Source organism: Grampus griseus (genome assembly GCF_964374135.1).
Source record: "Grampus griseus genome assembly, chromosome: 10".
Lineage (NCBI taxonomy): Eukaryota > Metazoa > Chordata > Mammalia > Artiodactyla > Delphinidae > Grampus > Grampus griseus.
Window position 1 is genome coordinate 68,373,815 of NC_139004.1, and position 18,480 is coordinate 68,392,294.

An 18,480-nucleotide genomic window follows, 5' to 3' on the forward strand; every position below is an offset into this window, starting at 1 on the left:
CGCGCGACACTGCGTGCGCGCGCACGCGGGCAGGCCGCGGCGCGCTTTACGGCGGCAGCGTGAGTGCGTGACGCTCGCCCGTGGTCTCTGTTCGCACGTGGCGCCTGCGGAGGCGCTTGTGGCTGTGAGCGCTGGTGCAACAGCGGGCGCAGCCCTTCCGACTTACAGTATGAAGCGGCCGAGTGAGTGTGGTCAGGGGGCGGGCTTGGAGGGGCCTCTGTGTCTGATGGTCGACGGACCCACCAGGGCGCTCGTCTGCGGCTTGGTCTCTGGGGAATGGAGGGCCGGCGGGGAGGCCGTAGCCCTGATCCCGCCTAGCACTGAGGGGTTGGAAGGCTCCACGTGAGTCGCGGGCCTGTGGTGCAGAAAGAAGGCTGGGCCCCAAGGGTGAGGGTCGGGCCAGAGTCTCGTGAGGACCCAGTCAGTGTCTGAGCCAGGTTTCAGGCGCAGCGTTTTCCCTTGTGCGGCCACGTTTGATCCGGCCCTGGTGAGATCTGAGAGCCGCCTCTCGACCCCACTGTTAGCTCCTCCTTTGTGATTCGTGCTATTTGATAAGAAGTGGCTCTATTTTTGGATCTTACACGCTTCTGTGTGCTATCCCAGTATAATCTGGGAAGAGTGGGAGCGGGGAAGTTGGGCTCTACAACGGATCTGTTGAATCCGTCTTTGGGACTTGAGTGGTCCGTGTTTTATCTTTACCACACACCCACAAGATTTTTTAAAATTCATTTATTTTTATTTTTGGCTGCGTTGGGTCTTCGTTGCTGCGCGCGGGCTTTCTCTAGTTGTGGCGAGTGGGGGCTACTCTTCATTGCGGTGCGGTGGCTTCTCTTGTTGCGGAGCACGGGCTCTAGGCATGCGGGCTTCAGTAGTTGTGGCTCGCGGGCTCTAGAGCGCGTGCTCAGCAGTTGTGGCGCACGGGCTTAGTTGCTCAGCGGCATGTGGGATCTTCCCGGACCAGGGCTCAAACCCGTGTCCCCTGCAATGGCAGGCGGATTCTTAACCACTGTGCCATCAGGGAACTTCCCCACAAGATTCTTAAATTAGGTTTCAGAGCCAGTTAATTACTTAACGCAAACATAGATGTGACCCTAGAGCGCAGTCATCAAAAACTAAAACTGATCATTTGTGGATAAAGTGGATTTTAAAAAACTGTAAATAGGGCTTCCCCGGTGGCTCAAGAGCAGCCACCAGAATGAGAAGCCCGCGGTCACCACAACTAGAGAAAGCCCATGCGCAGCAATGAGGACCCAACGCAGCCAAAAATAAATAAATTAAAAAGAAAACAGTAAATAAATTAACCCTTTTGTGATATGTTGCTTTACAGAGTTAAAGAAAGCAAGTAAACGCATGACCTGCCATAAGCGGTATAAAATCCAAAAAAAGGTAAGTCTTGTTCTTGAAAGAGTTATACCAAGTATAATGCTAAACTTATTTCTGCCCCACCCCTTCTCCACAAAGAGGTCTGGATTAATATTAGTATGATTTCACCTCAAGAAACGGAGGTTGGATAGACTATGACACAAGCTCTTAAGCATCAGAAGTAATTCAGTGATAAGAGTCTAAATTTTGATCAATATGGTAACAATTGCTGCAAAAAGAATCTCCTGGTGACTTTTTCTTGCTGTTTCATACATAAGCATGTGTTCTCTGCATTGTTACAGTTAAAGTTCTATGTTTCTAGGTCATTTTACAGATATAAGTAAACTGCAGCCAGATTGGTTAGTCACATGAATTTTGTTTAGTATTTTTGTTAACTAATAAAATTTTATTACGATAGGTTCGAGAACACCATAGAAAATTGAGGAAAGAGGCTAAAAAACGGGGTCGAAAGAAGCCTAGGAAAGACCCGGGAGTTCCAAACAGTGCTCCTTTTAAGGAGGCTCTTCTTCGGGAAGCTGAGCTAAGGAAACAGCGGGTAAAATGCATCTAAAATGTTCAATAAGTGATGTGTGGGTGTGTGTATTTTTTTCAAAGTAAAGTTACAATATCAGGTCACTTTGGCTCTCCCATTTCTCTTGTGGCTTGAACACAGCTTGAAGAACTGAAACAGCAGCAGAAACTTGACAGGCAGAAGGAACAGGACAAGAAAAGAAGACTTGGAACTGACCCTGCTGTTGAGCTATGTAACATGGAACCTGTGAAAGAGGTAATGATTACAGTCATGAAAAATGGAGAAATAGGTTACATCTACTGACCTACTAATTTTGTGTCCTTTCCCCTTGTCTTTATCACCTAGGAATTTGGGCAATGCAAAGCTAAGAAAGCCAAGTCAAGCAAACAGAATCCGAAGAGGCTGTATTGTCAGGAACTTAAAAAGGTATCATAGTCTAGGTTAGTGTCTAAAAGTGGTAATGAGGTTTAAAAGACTAGAATTTTTTTTTTCTTTCTCTCCTGACACCAACATTGTAGAGGTGGAAGTAGAGTTCTCTTGAGCAGGAAGAATTCTTCAGCAAGTTGGCTTACTGATATGTTTCACTGAAGGAAATATTGTTATGGTTTTAATTTTTTTGCATGGGAACAGTTCCCCATAAGCATGATTTACAGAAGTGGCATTTTGTGATAAAATAACATTATGACACAGTGGCTTTTTAAATAGAAGGAAATACTTTAGAGGAGCAGTACAAAAGTAACAATCTCTAAAGTACTTTGCTGAAACCTAAGTGAAGGAGGTCAAGGGGATGTCTTGGTGTAGCACTGCCATCCCCTACACCTATTTTCCTAAGGTCACTCCCTCCTGTGAGTAGACCCTGACTGTGTTTCTCAGCAGCTCTTGGTAGGGCCACAAAGGTCTTTCAAACTACATAACTCAGAATGGGAAGATTATACATTTAGATAGTTGGGAATGTTTCCACTCTTGAAATCCACTTTGATCAGAGGCCACTGAACAAACTTATGTCTTACTGTCATGTAAGAAATAAACATGTGAACATCATTCACACCAAAGTGAAGATAAGAGATTCAACTCTGGGGCTTCCCTGGTGGCACAGTGGTTAGGAATCGCCTGCCAATGCAGGGGACACAGGTTTGAGCCCTGGTCCTGGAAGATCCCACATGCCAGGGAGCATCTAAGCCCGTGAGCCACAAATACTGAGCCTGTGTGCCACAACTACTGAAGCCCGTGCGCCTACAGCCCACGCTCCGCAACTAGAGAAGCCACCGCGGTGGGAAGCCCGTGCACTGCAATGAAGACTAGCCCCTGCTCACTGCAACTAGAGAAAGCCCACGTGCAGCAACGAAGACCCAATGCAGCCAAAAAAAAGAATAAATTTAAAAAAATTTTAAGAGATTCAACTCTGAGCTCACCCTGTTGCAAAGTAGACAACGCCAGTGTACTTATGTGGAGGGTGGTGCCAGAGCAAGGGATGGTGTTCTGATAGCTTCTGCTTTGACAGGTGATTGAAGCCTCAGATGTTGTGCTGGAGGTGTTGGATGCCAGAGATCCTCTTGGTTGCCGGTGTCCCCAGGTAGAAGAAGCCATTGTCAAGGGTGGACAGAAAAAGCTGGTACTTGTATTAAATAAATCAGGTAGGCGAAAACATTGCTCTTTATGTTCCATATACACTAGTGAGGTATGAGGAAAACATCTGAACAGTCTTGATTGTCTCTGAAGACTGATAAGATCCAACTCTGACCTCAACAAAACCAATGCATATGCATGAGCTCTTGTTGCCAAAGACAGTGCTGGGCAGTGGGGTGGAAATTTTTTTTTCCCCTTAATTACTATATTATACTTTATTTACTTATTTATTCATTTATTTATTGTTATGTTGGGTCTTCTTTGCTGTGTGTGGGCTTTCTCTAGTTGCGGCGAGCAGGGGCTGCTCTTCATTGCAGTGTGCAGGCTTCTCTTGTTGTGGAGCACGGGCTCTAGGCATGTGGGCTTTAGTAGTTGTGGCACGTGGGCTTAGTAGTTGTGGTGCACGAGCTCAGTTGCTCTGTGGCACGTGGGATCTTCCCAGACCAGGGCTCAAACCCGTGTCCCCTGCATTGGCAGGCGGATTCTTAACCACTGCACCACCAGGGAGGTCCTGGAGATGTTTTCTAGAAGCGAATTAACTGGTTTGTACTGTTCTTTCGCTATTCAGTACTTAACCACCTTGTCTTATTTAACAGTGTAAGCTTTTATGCTCAGCTTACTGTGTAGTATATTTCACGTAGGAAATGATGACAGAGTGCCACATTCTTCACACCTGCGCAGTGTCGACATGTGGCACTATTTAGATGAGACATGATTATGTATCTGGGTTTGAGCAGCAGGGACAGAAACACCCAGAAACAGAAACCTGTGAAACAGAAAGTAAGGATGGGATCTAAAATTACAGTTGGGGTCAGTAAACATGGCTCCTACCTGATAGTAAATTCTGGAAACATAGCCCTAAGGTTAGTATGGTAATATTCTAGAGGATGACTTAATCCTGAAAGGATGAGCAATGCAGAGGGGAATTAAAGAAATACAGAGGTGTACATACTGAACTCTGTTAACCAGAAGCATGGTAGGCAGCTGACCTTCTCCCCATCTTCTAGTTCAGATACTTTTGAAAAAACTGGGAAAAGGCAAACCTGAATGAAATCCATAGTTTACTAGACTTTGCAAATTTATCTCAACAAAATGACCAAATTGGAACAGTGTTTTATTCCTAATCCCTATCAGATTTGGTACCAAAGGAGAATTTGGAGAACTGGCTAAGTTATTTGACAAAGGAATTGCCAACAGTGGTGTTCAAAGCCTCAACAAATCTGAAGGACAAAGGGAAGAGAATCAAGGTACCCTTAATTTAGTGGTGGGAAATGTGGTTCTTTCATCTTTCAGATGGGTGAAATATGATGAGTGTACAAAATCTTGATTAAAAAATGATAACTTTTAAGATCCAACTCTGATTTCATCCAGAGATAATCTGAAAGGCAATGGAATGTGGTGATTTTAATAGATGGGCTCTGGAGCCAGATGGCTTGGGTTTTGTCTGGTGGATTGTCAGAAGTAGTTAAACTAATTATTTAGAATTTTAACTTGTGAAGGTAAAGAAGAAATCTGCTCCATTCAAAAGTGAAGTCTGTGTTGGAAAAGAAGGCCTTTGGAAGCTTCTTGAAGGTTTTCAGGAGACACATGGCAAAGCCATTCACGTTGGGGTAATTGGTGAGTTTCAGTTCAACATATTTTATGTCTTATCTCAGTAAGTGCAACTCGGCACTATAGGTAATGTTAGCTTCTAAGAGCTCTGGTTTATTTGAATTAATAATCGTTTCCTGCTCTTTCATTACCTGTGCAAGAAATGAAGATGCTAAGAGTAGTTTTAGTGTTGAAGTGAAGATGCTCAGATCCAACTCTGGTCTTGCTCTAAACAGGCAAGCATAAAATAAGGGAGTGGAGATTTTATAATTACCAGCACATAATGCCTTTTGTATCTGTGGATTTCCCATTTGTAGGTTTCCCAAATGTGGGGAAAAGCAGCATCATCAATAGCTTAAAACAAGAACGGATATGCAATGTTGGTGTATCCATGGGACTTACAAGGTAAATTGAGTTCCATAATTGCAATATTTCATTATAGGTAAGTATGATTTTGTTTATTTTAAGGGAGACAGTTTTCTATTTCTATTTACTCAACTTTCTATTTAGTGAAAGGAACAGGGTTAAGCCAGTGTTAGGCTTGGGAAGAATTGATTAGAATAGCTGCCCACAATCTAGTTTGAAAGACGAGCAAATAGATTCATAGAAGGAAAAGCTGCCTTAGAGGAAGTGATGTTTGAACCTGAACTTGAAATGAATAGAAGTCTGCCAGGTAGAAGAGGGGGGAGATACTACAGAGGAAACAGCATGTGTTTAGGTCAATATGTATGTAAGCTATAACACGTAGTGTTTTGTCTTTAGAAGAGGAGGGTGTGCTGTTACGGTTTTAGATAAACATGAAGCAAATGATGATAAAATGGATCTGACAGACTGTGCTGAGTTTGTTCAATCCAACCCTGAGCTTCGTTGTGTCTCTTGACCTTCAGGAAAACCAGTGCCCGTCAGTTACCATCTTTCTTGTCTCAGGTACATGCAGGTTGTCCCCTTGGACAAACAAATCACAATCATAGATAGTCCAAGTTTCATTGTGTCTCCACTTAACTCTGCTATTGCACTCGCTCTGAGAAGTCCAGCAAGTATTGAGGTAGTAAAACCAATGGAGGCTGCTAGCGCCATTCTGTCCCATGCTGATGCTCGACAGGTAAAAAGAATCCCCTTCCCTTGAGCTCCATCTTGTCTTTCATTATAAGCATTTTTTTTTAACATCTGTACTATATCAGATAGATGACAGTTTGTTTTTCTTTTTTTAATAAGGTAGTACTGAAATTTACTGTCCCAGACTTTAAGAATTCTCTGGAATTTTTTACTTCACTTGCTCAGAGAAGAGGACTGCACCAAAAAGGTGGAAGCCCAAATGTAGAAGGTGCTGCCAAACTGCTGTGGTCTGAGTGGACAGGGTAAGGCTTCTTTCTGTTGGCTTTTTGATGGCCACATAGAATAAAGGAACTGATTTTTGACACACTTTATTTTTAATACCAGTGCCTCCTTAGGTTACTTTTGCCATCCCCCTACATCCTGGACTCCTCCACATTTTAATGAGAGCATTGTGACAGACATGAAATGGGGCTTTAATCTGGAAGAACTGGAAAAGAACAATGCACACAGCATACAAGGTAAGCACGGCTTGTGTTTAAATACTGTCTTCATAAGCTGACAGGCCAATAAAGGTCTCATCTGTTTACACGGGCTGTTTACCTTTTCTAGCCATCAGGGGCCCTCGTTTAGCCAGTAGCATCCTTTTCCAGTCATCGGGTCTGACAAATGGAGTGATAGAGGAAAAGGACATACCTGAAGAATTGCTGAAACAGAAAGAATGGAAGCAGGAGGAGGGGGGGGACTATGAAGATGTCAACACTGACCAGGAATGTGTTGACGAAGAAGGTGATGTAAGTATGTTGTGCGTGAGTTGTTTAAGCTGAAGTAAGCTTTCTAGCATTACAATGTACAACAGAGGGGAAGGGGCTGAAGGAAGAAATAGAAATTAAATATTTCATGACTTTAAAAAGCCTCGTACAATTTAGAAGTTTAAGGCTTGCAATCATTAGTCTTGATTTTGTGCATCCATTAATGTGTAACTCCAGAGACGTTTTCTGGGTATGTAATTAAATTGGATTAATGAGCACACAAGGGCTTACTAACACTGTTTCTCTGTCCCACAGGAAAAGAGCTCAGACATGTCCCCTGAAGAAGAGGCCTGCGAGGCACTGCCTGAGGACTGTCAATCAGGTGAGTTGGGTGGAGGGATCTTCTAACAAAGCAGTACAGTAGCTTTTATTTTTGTTTTTAAACACCTCCTTTTTCTTTCCAATATAGATAAGCAGTCTGCACCATCTTTCATCTTGGATAAAATGACTGAAGAGGAAGATGATGCTTATGATTTCAGTACAGATTATGTATAATAGAACTTTGTCCTTATATAATGGTGTTTTGTTGTTGGTTTTTAACATTGTGAGCAGACTGCTAAGCTGTTCTCTGCGTGTGATGTACCAGTTTGTTACAGTATGACATAAGCTGTGTAAATTTTGTGAATGTGTATATAATGATATATTCATTTTAAAAAATCAGGCAACTTTAGAAAGTGTCTAAATTCTATAAAAAGATATCTCTTAAACAGTGAGTGGATAGAAGTAAAGTTAAAACATACCTTATTGAAACATGTACTTTTACTTTATTTACAGATTCGGCCACAGGTCACAAAATTAAAACCAAGCAGCAGTGTTGAACTAGCTGTACCAGCCGTATCTAAGTACATTCACCTCTGGTCGTTCAGCACTGTCAGTAAGCAAACTCTTGGTAAGGCAGATGGAGGCATATTTATAGTCTGTCTGGGAAGCTGACTGCCAGATGGGGCAGTTTGTCCTCTTTACCCAGCTGAAATGTCCCTTGTCCCTTTGTTGCTGCAAACAGGCATTGAAGCCTAGCAAGTGTTACTTCCCACACATACTGTCTTCCAGGATTTCCTGAGAAATGCTTATAGCATATTTATTTACTTTATATTTGAGATCTCCACATGTCTTCGGATTAGGCTGAATTTGCCTGTTGGGTCCGGAATATACCATTTTTCCCAGACATCAGTATATGAAGCAGTTCTTCCCCATGGCTTAAAGTGCCCATTCCAGTGGAGTAGCTTGGCAGCCTTAACAAACTGGGGTGAATATCGTTTTCCAGCACTGGAACCTTACATTTAGGAAAAAAGAGCCAAATGACTGTACTAATCAGACACAAGACTGCAGGAAACTTAAGGGAAACAATATATTCCATCCCTGAGGGTGGTCCTTTAGACACTTTATTAGCTTAGGCCCTTGGTTAATTATCTACTTACCAAGGTGGCGAACATTCCACATAGGGTCGATGGTGGAGTGCTGTTGATAAAATACGATCAGCAGAGGTGGTGTTGTGATGCTGCTAGCCAGTGTTCTACTGTACAGCCCTTCTCTTGGTGGGACAGATAACAAATGAAAGCTGTTAGTAAAGAATCCTAATTCCTGTTAGTGAAGACCACCAGGGTTGAAATAACAAGAGTTTTCACAGCTAGGCCAGTTACATACTTACTCTACATTGAGTTTCATCCATTTTTCCAGCTGGCTAGTTATATTCTGTCTTTTCCATTCTGTCAAGTTTGCAACAAAAACTCCAGGGTTAAATGAGCAGGTGCTGGCTTTCATGGAAAGCTTACGAATTCTTTCCTTTTTATAGTCAAGATATCCAATGTAATTGTACTAAAAACACAATTGGGATATATAGTATGTTTAATGCTTCAAACAGTAATTTGATAACTGTTCTGCTTACTTATGACTTCTCAGATTATTAACAAAGGGCTCTACATAAAGCAAATAAAAGTGACACTTGGGATTGCAAGTTAGACAACAGGAACCTAAACATTAAGCCAGATGTTCAAGGAGAATTAGGGTGTCTAATCCGTGAACCAATCTAGGAAAGCAGCCTTGAGTTTTGGGATGAAATAATTGGTGAATAAAATGTAGCTAAAGATTTAGAATTCCGTGATTTTGCTGCCTCTCCCCATTGACATGAATTATAGGGAGTGGAGTGTCTATTTACAAGGTCTAATAAGTAATTTACCTGGTTCCCTGCTCCACGGATGACAACTTTAGTAGAGGATGAATCACAATCTTCTGAAAATGCAGCTGCATGTCCTGGCTTCAGTGGTGTATTGTACAGGGCAAGAATATCACCTGAAACAGATAAGGTTTAAGATTTACACAGGAAGTTGCCCCAAGATTCCCTATTCCTCCCACTTAGGATGGCCTTTTATAGGATATCATAAATAAGACAACCACTATCGCCCACGCTGGACAGAGAGCAGCACTGATGGTGACATTCTTTAGTACCTTGCACAATTACATCATCGTCCATATATATGGCCTTCTTTGCGCTGGGGACCAGAATTGGCAAGTAGAACCTTGCAAAGGTTAACTGGAAAAGGAAAGAGGCATTGGCACAAGATTTGTCAGTGGCTGTGCTTTTGTTTATTAGAAACTCCCAGAATGCTCTCAGTATCCATGCAGGAGAAGACAGCCAAAGGTCTCTGAACTTCCAGGTTTGGTCCCCAGGGAAGTACTAGTACTGTACCCACAGTTACCCAGGTATTCCAATCATTTCATAATACTACCAAGTACAAACAAGGATGCATGGAACTCACTGGTTTCATGGAATCCCCCTGGTCAGGATCCTCCTTTACTTTCCCTTCCAAAAGTTTAGTGTCAAAATTCACAATTTTGTACCTAATGCTTTTCAGGGTACTGCTGCTGAGCCAGGACCTGATGAAAATAAACCACTAAATATCAGTTTTAAGTAATCATGTCCCAAACCACAGCCATATCTCTGCTTTCCAATAAGACCATAATGCAAGAGAAATCCTGAGGACAAAATAGGTGTCTTCAAGCCCCTTCACCTCTGAGCATTGGTTTCCTCATCTGCAGTGAATTTACCCACTAAAGACCCTTCCTGAACCAAGATTCCATGGTGATAGTGCACCCAAAGGCTCATACTTTTGATCACTCTTCTGACACTAAAACTGCTGTAAAAAAAATTCATTATGGAATTGAGAAGATCCTTTCACCACATGGATCATTTAACATTTGTCCCTCCAAATACATCAGTGAAGAAAATGAGTCAAAATATGATGGTAGTGAAAGCTAAGTTATCAACAAAGCTGGTAAATCAGTCTGTTAATCTACACTCATTAATTCACTGTGTTGGCTGAGTGATTTCTACCTGAGTCTAAGGTACTGCCTGTAAGAAACGTCAGTATTCCCTAAAGAGGTGTTGCACATTTTTCCTAGGCCCATTTCACATCAGCGTTTTGTGGATATAATGTTATTTCTATAGTCTATTTTAATGCAATATTTCTTTCTACATTATTTTAGATGATTTCTTGAGTTTTTAAAATACGGAAAAATAATTCTTAACAACTTTGATGAACAACCATGGAGAAAGGCACAAGGACAGATATGTTTTAGAACTTTGACCACTATTAACCTGTTAGATAAAATGTTTCTTGGAATAAACTTTGTAAATCTTAATTGAAAGCATCTTTCAAAACAGTTAAGACTATCCATCAGATTGAGTTTCTATTAATCACAGGTTACAATAGTAAGGATCATTTGCTGAGCGATTATTATGTCGTAGGTGTTTTCATATATTTTTTCATTTACTTGACACAACAATCCTCTAATCTGGATATTTATACCCCGTACTTACAGATGAGTAAATGGGTTCCAAAGAGTTAGGTAATGTTCCCCACTATGGGCTAAAATTTGGATCAGTGTCTATGCTCACTTCACCATACTACCTTGCCATTGCTCCCATGTCCCTTCCCACTCTAGACCAGAACTACTCAAGAGCATGTTCTTGAAATAAGGAACTCGTAAGAGAATGTAAATCAACACCTTACTTCCTTCATTGAGAAAGTCTTATTACCAAAAAAAAAATCCACTTAACTATGCATAGTAACGCAGTTGATTTACATCTTGGCACAGTTTTCTTACATGTTTTTGCTATCATGGAGACATGTTTATGGTACAATCACATGGAAGAACAATGTGCAGTTTACATGTGGTATAATTGTATAGGAAAAATGTAAACATTGAAAAACATATTACTGGATTGGCAGCTGGCCTGCTCTTAGAGCATCCCCTAGAAGCAGAATCATCAGGGAAGCGGAGCTCACCGGAGATGGTCTCCTGTACCGTTGAGTGTAACAATGTAGAAAATCACATTGGAGCGAGTGTTGTGCTGAATACTGTTTATGGCTGCAATGGCCCCCCCAAGCCTATCTTCAGATGCAGCAATGACCACAGGAATCTCCTCTTGTCTCCCATCTACCGCATGTTGGGGAGCATTTGGGACAAAGTCTACAGGCTGAAGCCCCACAATTCCTGAATCTGCAAAGAACACAAAGAAGGTACTGTGATACAAACACAATCTCAAGAGCTTTTGATACAGAGCCCAAGGCATGAAAAGAGGTAAGCTGAGAATTATGATACACCTCATTCTGCCTCATTGTAATGTGAAGCATATAGCCCAGAAATTGTGTTTTCCTGTATGTAACCAGGCCTTTGGAAAAGCATTTTTAAAAAAACAGGCAGACAATTCTGATACATTACTGGTAGGAATATAACAATCTTTTTAGACCTTATTTGGGCAATTTGTATCAAGAGCCTTAAACAGGTACATGGCCTTTGACCCAATAATTCCCCTTGTGTCTCTTAAGGACATCTGAGAGGTAACCAAAAGTCACAATTTTATTTACAATTGTGAAAAACCTAGAAACAGACTAAAAAACAGTTGTTTTTCAAACTGTGAATTGTATCCCACAAGTAGGCATGAAATCAGTATAAGTGGATCGCAATCAGAACATGAGTAGGAAAACAGTTCCTGAATTGGAATAGAACAGTGACTTAGAAAATATCAGAATGCATCACATACAGGAAATGCTAGTATTGTTTTGTAAACCTTGCTTTTTATAATGTTTGTTCATTTACTCATTCATCATGCATTGAACACTGAATGCCTACTATGTGCCAAGCAATATCTAGGCACCAGGGTTACAGCCATGAATAAGATGGTCAAGTCTTTACCATTGTGTAGGGCAGATAGACAATAAATACATGTATGTGTCTGCTGTATGTAACACATTCATTATTGTGGGGTTGCCATCAAAAAAATCTGAAAGTCATTGTACCAAAAGACTTTTTCCTATGGCAAAAAGTAAACTATGTGACATTAAATTTACATATGAAGAGTTTTGTCATGGTGACGTACTTGGGATATAATTATGTGAAAAACCATGTCATGTGTAGTTTATATATAGTATAATCTCAACTGTATAGAAAAAAATACAGAGAAAAAAACCTGGAAGGTACTAACACAAAATTTTAATAATTATCTCTAGGCAGTGAAATCATTTATTCAATGAATATTTAGAAGCACCTCCTATGTACCAGACACAACTGTCCTCATGGAGCTTGAATGCTGTTTTCTTTTTTATATATGTTCCCACCAGAAGCATGCATTACTTTATGTAAATATATATGTATATATAAAAATACACACACATATATACACTATTATAAAAACATGCTATCAGAGCACTCAGTGAAAGTTAAGGAAAAGCTATTAGTCTTTTCCTGCTCTGGTCAAGTACAGTGGGCGACAATCCAAAAATGATTTTTGACAAACACTCTGAAGCCTCAAACATCCCTCAATACCAAGGCAGAGCAGTATGAACAACTAATCTAAAATAACTGGCAGCGGAATTATACAATAGTGGTCTTTTAAATCAGGTGACAAGGCTTTGTGGTTTTGTTTTACTACTAAAGACCTGCTGATATGGTTTCATGTGTTAAAGCAGAGTAACAGGTAAAGGAAAGTAACCAGACTGACACTCTAGTGAACAGAGGAGGCATCAAACACCAGCAACACTCACCTGTCCCCACATTCTGAAGCCCTGCCCTACTGAAATGTCTGTAGATAACAGCCCACAGTGGCTCCTTTCTCCAAGGCCTCTGATTTGGTAAAAAGGAATCTTCTGTGAGATCAAACCCTCAGCAAACAACTGCCCGGCAAGGAGAAGGGGACAGGCTGCAAGAGCACAATGAGTGCCACCTGCCTTTCTGAAAGTCTTTAGTACTTCTATAAGGCCAAGAAAAAAGCCGCCTTTTCTTTGAATCTAGTGATATAACTCAGAATGTGGGACACAGGGAATTCCAGGTCCTCAACACATGCCAAGGCATTAGTCAGGGTTCCCATACCTGAAACCTCGTTCCTCAGCAAACTGCTCAGGCCGAGGAAGTTATGGTGCAAAACCAGTAAGAAGAGAGCAACAGCCAGGACCAGGATGATAATGTTTACTGAAACAGAGGAGAATGCCCATGTTACATCTCTTCACCTTTTGACCTGGTATAAAACAATAGAACTGTAGAAAGGACATACCTTTACGGAATGACATCTTTTTCTTCTGTCTTATATAAATATTAGTTATTAACCCTACAAAACAAAAACAAGCCCCCAAAGTCAGTAGGTACATTAGAATGGCCATCAAAATGCCTACATGCTTTTTGTTTTTTTTTCTGGCTGCGTGCGGGCTTTCTCTAGCTGTGGTGAGCCAGGCTACTCTTCGTTGCGCTGCGCAGGCTTCTCATTGCAGTGGCTTGTCTTGTTGCAGAGCATGGGCTCTAGGCACGTGGGCCTTAGAGCGCAGGCTCGGTAGTTTCGGTGCACAGGCTTAGTTGCTCTGCAGCATGAGGATTCTTCCTGGACCAGGGCTCGAACTGGGTCCCCTGAATTGGCAGGCGGATTCTTAACCACTGTGCCACCAGAGAAGTCCCACCTACACACTTTTATTCAGGTAGAAACAAGAAATGCATACGGTATTTTCTGCAAGAAACTCGTTTTGAATTAACAGTTTCCAAGGACCCAATTTGGGATCTGAATTTTTTATGGTAGTCATAATAATAAAATACTTCCAGTAACTTATAGCCTTGTATACCATATGCCACTAGATGAAAAGCAAAAGAAGTTCTACCAGGAGGAATACTTGGAGTCTAACCACTATGGAAATGTTTTCTGAATGAATTTCTACTTAAAATTCCTAATTAGACATGGACTTCAGTTGTCTATGATCCAGTAAACCAAGGTCAGCCTCGTTGGTACAAACATCCCTGCTCCAAGATGTATTCCATTCATCTTTAACTGGAATTAAAGAAAAGAGAAAAAAGAACAGTTCCCAAATTCATTTAAAACTATAGCAGAGGGACTTCCCTGGTGGCGCAGTGGTTAAGAATCTGCCTGCCAATGCAGGGGACACGGGTTCGAGCCCTGGTCCAGGAAGATCCCACATGCCGCTGAGCAACTAAGCCCGTGCGCCGCAACTACTGAGCCTGCGCACTAGAGCCCGCGAGCCAAAACTACTGAAGACTGCACACCTAGAGCCCGTGCTCCGCGACAAGAGAAGCCACCGCAATGAGAAGCCCGCACACTGCAACAAAGAGTAACCCCCACTCGTGGCAACTAGAGAAAGCCCGCGCGCAGCAACAAAGACCGAACGCAGCCAAAAATAAATAAACTTATAAAAAAAAAAAACCTATAGCAGGGAAACAGAATTACAAAAATTCACAAAATCCAATCTTGCTATCAAAAGTTTAGAGCTCTAGTCTCAAAAATTAAAAATCTGCTAAAAGAAAAAATTAGCTTCTTCTGGGGCTTCCTATCTGTTGGTTAACTACCCATCTCTTATGAAAGTGGTGTCTAATACTGTCACTCCGCCGGTGGTTTGTGCTCCCCAGCTCATCTGAAGCCTTCACTTTTTCAAAACAATTCAATGGAAACAAGACTGTAAGTGGGGCTAAATTAAACAATTAGGTTTCTACAACAATCTCTGGGTAATGTTTCATTAAAAACATTTTATACAACCTGGATATTGTGATCCTACATTTGAGAACTTTACCCCTTTCTACTTCATCTTCCCCCATGGGAGTACCTAACATTTACATAAAGGCTATTAATTTTACAAAGCACTTTCAAATATAGCATATTTCTAAAATCAAAGTTAGTTTGAATTAATTTCATCTTAAATGAAGTGCGTGCCTATCAGGCACTTGATTTCTCAAGGCCTTTGAAAAGAAGAGAAATATATTGAAGTGCTGTTTAAAAACTGGGATCACAGGCCAGATTACAAATTTGGGAGAACATAATTCAGACTCCCAAAGAACAATCTAAAATACACACATTCTTTCTCGCTCACTCTCATTTCTTTCTAGAACAGTATATGTAAAGTATATTATACCAACAAGCTTACTCTCTAAAGACTACAAATCGTTATATACCCTGAGCCATGTGTCTCTATCTCCTCTTGAGGACTGAGCCTTACCTATAGAAGGTGGCAGACTGGGGGCTGCTCAGACAGAGTTCTAACATCTGCCTGCTTGGAGTCAACTTCCACCAAGACTGGAGAAAACTATCTCACTTTAATAAATCTCATTTAGTTAATGGTATAAGGGCCAATGGTTTAGCTCAACAATGTCCACTAACAATTACTTACAGGTGGTATGTTAATTGAGAGGCACAAGTATTTGTGCTATTGTAGCTAGCTAGACAGAAGAAAAACACAATCCCAGCAGGTATTTGATGTACTTAAGTAGATTCACATGGCAGAAACCACCTACTCCTAAAACTCTTCCACAGTTATCTACATGCAAAATGCCGATTATTATGGAGTGTGTCTGATCCATATTTCCTTTCCTGGTGCAATTCCTGGTAATGGAATTCACTGATCTGGTTAGAAAGAATTCTCAAAACAAAACTGTATGTACATCCCGGATGTGCAATATTGGCTGTATTTTTGCAAGAGTACACAACTGTGTACAATTTGATCAGTAATATTCAATTGTTCACTATGAAAAGTAGCATTTTGTCTATAAATTACAAGACCTTCACATTCCCAAATCATTCACAATACACACACATAGCAGGCATTCCCAGAAATATGGGTGAAGAAACCTTACGGGGCAAGAACACTTTATGTTTTTAACTTGCTAGCTACCTGCAATAGTACCCACATCTCAGTGGCCTTTTCTGCTTTTCTTTCTACTGCTATATATTCCCAAGGAAGGCCATTCCACTCATGCTCTGCAACCTATCCTATAATTGTTTCCTTGGCGCAGCATCAGCAAACTCTTTCCCTCTCTGCTGGATCACACACTTAGCAGCATTAATTATCATGCTCTGGTATCTTCCAGTTAATTAAAAAATAAAAATAAAAAAGACACCACTTCCCATATCCCAGCAGACCCACAGACCCGTTTCTCTGTTCACTCTCACTCTAAAAGCTTGAAAGGATTTAAAGTTCCCAGCTCCACTTTCTCTCTTGTCCTCTATCCTACTTCAACCAGACTTCTGGCCCTACTTCTCCATTCAAAGTGGCTTTGTCGAGGTCACAAAAGACCAAGGTCATTTTTCTGTCCTCTATCGTACTACAACCAGACTTCTGGCCCTACTTCTCCATTCAAAGTGGCTTTGTCGAGGTCACAAAAGACCAACGTCATCTTTCTGTCCTCTTACCCATCCCCTCAGAGGCCATCAAGAAAGTTCACCGCTCCCTCTCTTCAATTATGAAATTATCTCATTTATCTGATTTGTTTCTTTGTGTCTTCCCTGCTCTATGAAAACAGTGATCCCAGTGAAAAGTGTTTATTCGTGTATCCTTGCCATCTAAAACCATGTCTGGTAAATGGTAATAGGTATGTGATATTTGTTGAATGGTCTTGTTAATCCAGGAGCAAGGCTGGTTCTCAGCTCTGAAAGGGAACACGATCTTTGATAATAATCATGAAAACAAATTCAAACACAAGGCAAGACATGGATTCCAATGGAGATCTGAAATTGAACCTGACACGCAATCTCCTTTTCCCATGATTATCTTTATAGCTCAAATACCATAAAGGCTCTGCAGCAACTGCCACCCTGTGAAATGCATTTAAAGAGGGATAACACAGAGGGATTCATCTATTTCTGCATACGAGGGAAAGTCCGTTTAGTCTCTGCCAGACTGAAAGGTGGAAAAGGCACTAAGGATATACATCCACTTTCTCTACCTCTTCTCTGCCTAGCTCCTACTTGGCTTTCAGGAGTCAGGGGAGCCTCCCCCAAACCTCACATTCAGCTGCATCTCCCCTGAGCTCTCACATCTCCCAGGCTTCGCTCCCCCAGAGTAAATCCGGCTTATATTTGTGGGGTTACGTGGCTGTCTCCCTTGGCACACTCTGGGCTCTAGGAAGGCAAGGACCTGGTGTTGGTCACGGCCATGTCCTTGGCCCAATTCATGGCACAAAAAAAGCTGCCGGGAATGTTTGTTGACTGCATGAGGTCGGCAGCCGCACACCGCCTGCCCTGGAGTGCCTAGAATCCCACCGCCTGTGACCCTGAGGCGCAACACAGCACAGAGGCCAGACAGCCAGTTGGGACCCACAGGCCCAGGTTTCCCAGAAGTTTCTCTCCGGAACGTGGGTCTTCCACCTTGCTCAGAGTAACGGGGCAGGGCCTAAGCTTCTGAGACAGACGCCGGCCTTGAGAGGCAGTGCGAAACCTTTGCTGGCCTCTTTCGGGAGGCCTGAGTCTGTGAGGACGCCAGTGAAGCCGCCAAGCAGCCTGGAGGGACAAACTGGAGACTCCCCGGGTGGGAACTCTCTCCAACTCGTGCGAAGAGACGGGCCAGGACCCGTCCTTCTCCGAGGGCATTCCCTTTCTCTGGATGATGGGTTCTGGGGTACTCCCCTCTAAATTCTGGGGGTCAATAACGTTTAGGAGTGTTTCGCAATGGGTGACGCTCCAGGGGTTCTCCCCACCCCGCGGCCCCGAGGCCAGCCGTTTCCCTCGGACGCTCCCCACGGCCTCCCTTACCTGCAGCCCGAGGAGGAGGGGCCGCTGCCCACGCCCCGGCCCGCCCCGCCAGCTCAGCGTCCCCACCGCAGGCCCCGGGGCCCAGCCCGCTGCCGGGCCGCCCGCGTCCCCTGCACTCCGGACCGAGCCCGCCTGCCCGCTAGCTCCGCGGCCGCCGCGCAGTCCCGCAGCCCCCCGCCGTTAGCCGCTCGGTCCGCAAGACCGTCGCGCAGAGCAGGCGCCGCCGGGCAGCCCCACCGCTGGGGTCCTCGCCGAGAAATGTCCGTCGCCATGGAGACGGGGCGCGCGCAGGCCGCCGTTAAGCCGCGAAGGCACAGCCAAGTACAGTTTGGCGGACCTGGACTGCGGCCCTCGGCACCCAACAGCACTGACGGCGAACCCTTCACGGGCGCGTGATGCCTCGGCTCGGCCGCCACCGTCAGCATCTCGGCCCTTGCAGAGAGGGCGCCGGCCTACAGCCAGCTCCGAAAGCGCGGGTCGCCTAGCGAGGG

General features: G+C 42.9%; 2 protein-coding genes across 3 annotated transcripts; one reads left to right on the top strand and one right to left on the bottom strand.

The window, feature by feature from the left end:
- Positions 1 to 77: 77 nt before the first annotated feature.
- GNL3 (G protein nucleolar 3) lies at positions 78 to 7,523 on the top strand. Its single transcript, XM_082663063.1, has 15 exons — positions 78 to 182; positions 1,328 to 1,386; positions 1,781 to 1,918; positions 2,036 to 2,149; positions 2,240 to 2,320; positions 3,396 to 3,528; positions 4,655 to 4,767; positions 5,020 to 5,137; positions 5,428 to 5,515; positions 6,038 to 6,212; positions 6,326 to 6,468; positions 6,551 to 6,684; positions 6,776 to 6,957; positions 7,231 to 7,297; positions 7,385 to 7,523. The coding sequence occupies exons 1-15, from the start codon at positions 170 to 172 to the stop codon at positions 7,468 to 7,470; spliced, it is 1,644 nt and encodes a 547-aa protein (XP_082519189.1). The 5' UTR covers positions 78 to 169; the 3' UTR covers positions 7,471 to 7,523.
- A 531-nt stretch (positions 7,524 to 8,054) lies between these two features.
- GLT8D1 (glycosyltransferase 8 domain containing 1) lies at positions 8,055 to 18,430 on the bottom strand. 2 transcript variants are annotated; one of them, XM_082663064.1, is made up of 10 exons: positions 18,327 to 18,430; positions 13,526 to 13,579; positions 13,345 to 13,443; positions 11,262 to 11,475; positions 9,732 to 9,849; positions 9,421 to 9,505; positions 9,152 to 9,264; positions 8,624 to 8,790; positions 8,394 to 8,506; positions 8,055 to 8,248 (listed from the first exon to the last, which is right to left on the bottom strand). In XM_082663064.1, the coding sequence occupies exons 1-10, from the start codon at positions 18,412 to 18,414 to the stop codon at positions 8,058 to 8,060; spliced, it is 1,242 nt and encodes a 413-aa protein (XP_082519190.1). In that variant the 5' UTR covers positions 18,415 to 18,430; the 3' UTR covers positions 8,055 to 8,057. The 2 variants fall into 2 exon arrangements, with proteins under 2 accessions (XP_082519190.1, XP_082519191.1); XM_082663065.1 differs by lacking the exon at positions 18,327 to 18,430 and adding an exon at positions 17,990 to 18,075.
- Positions 18,431 to 18,480: the final 50 nt, after the last annotated feature.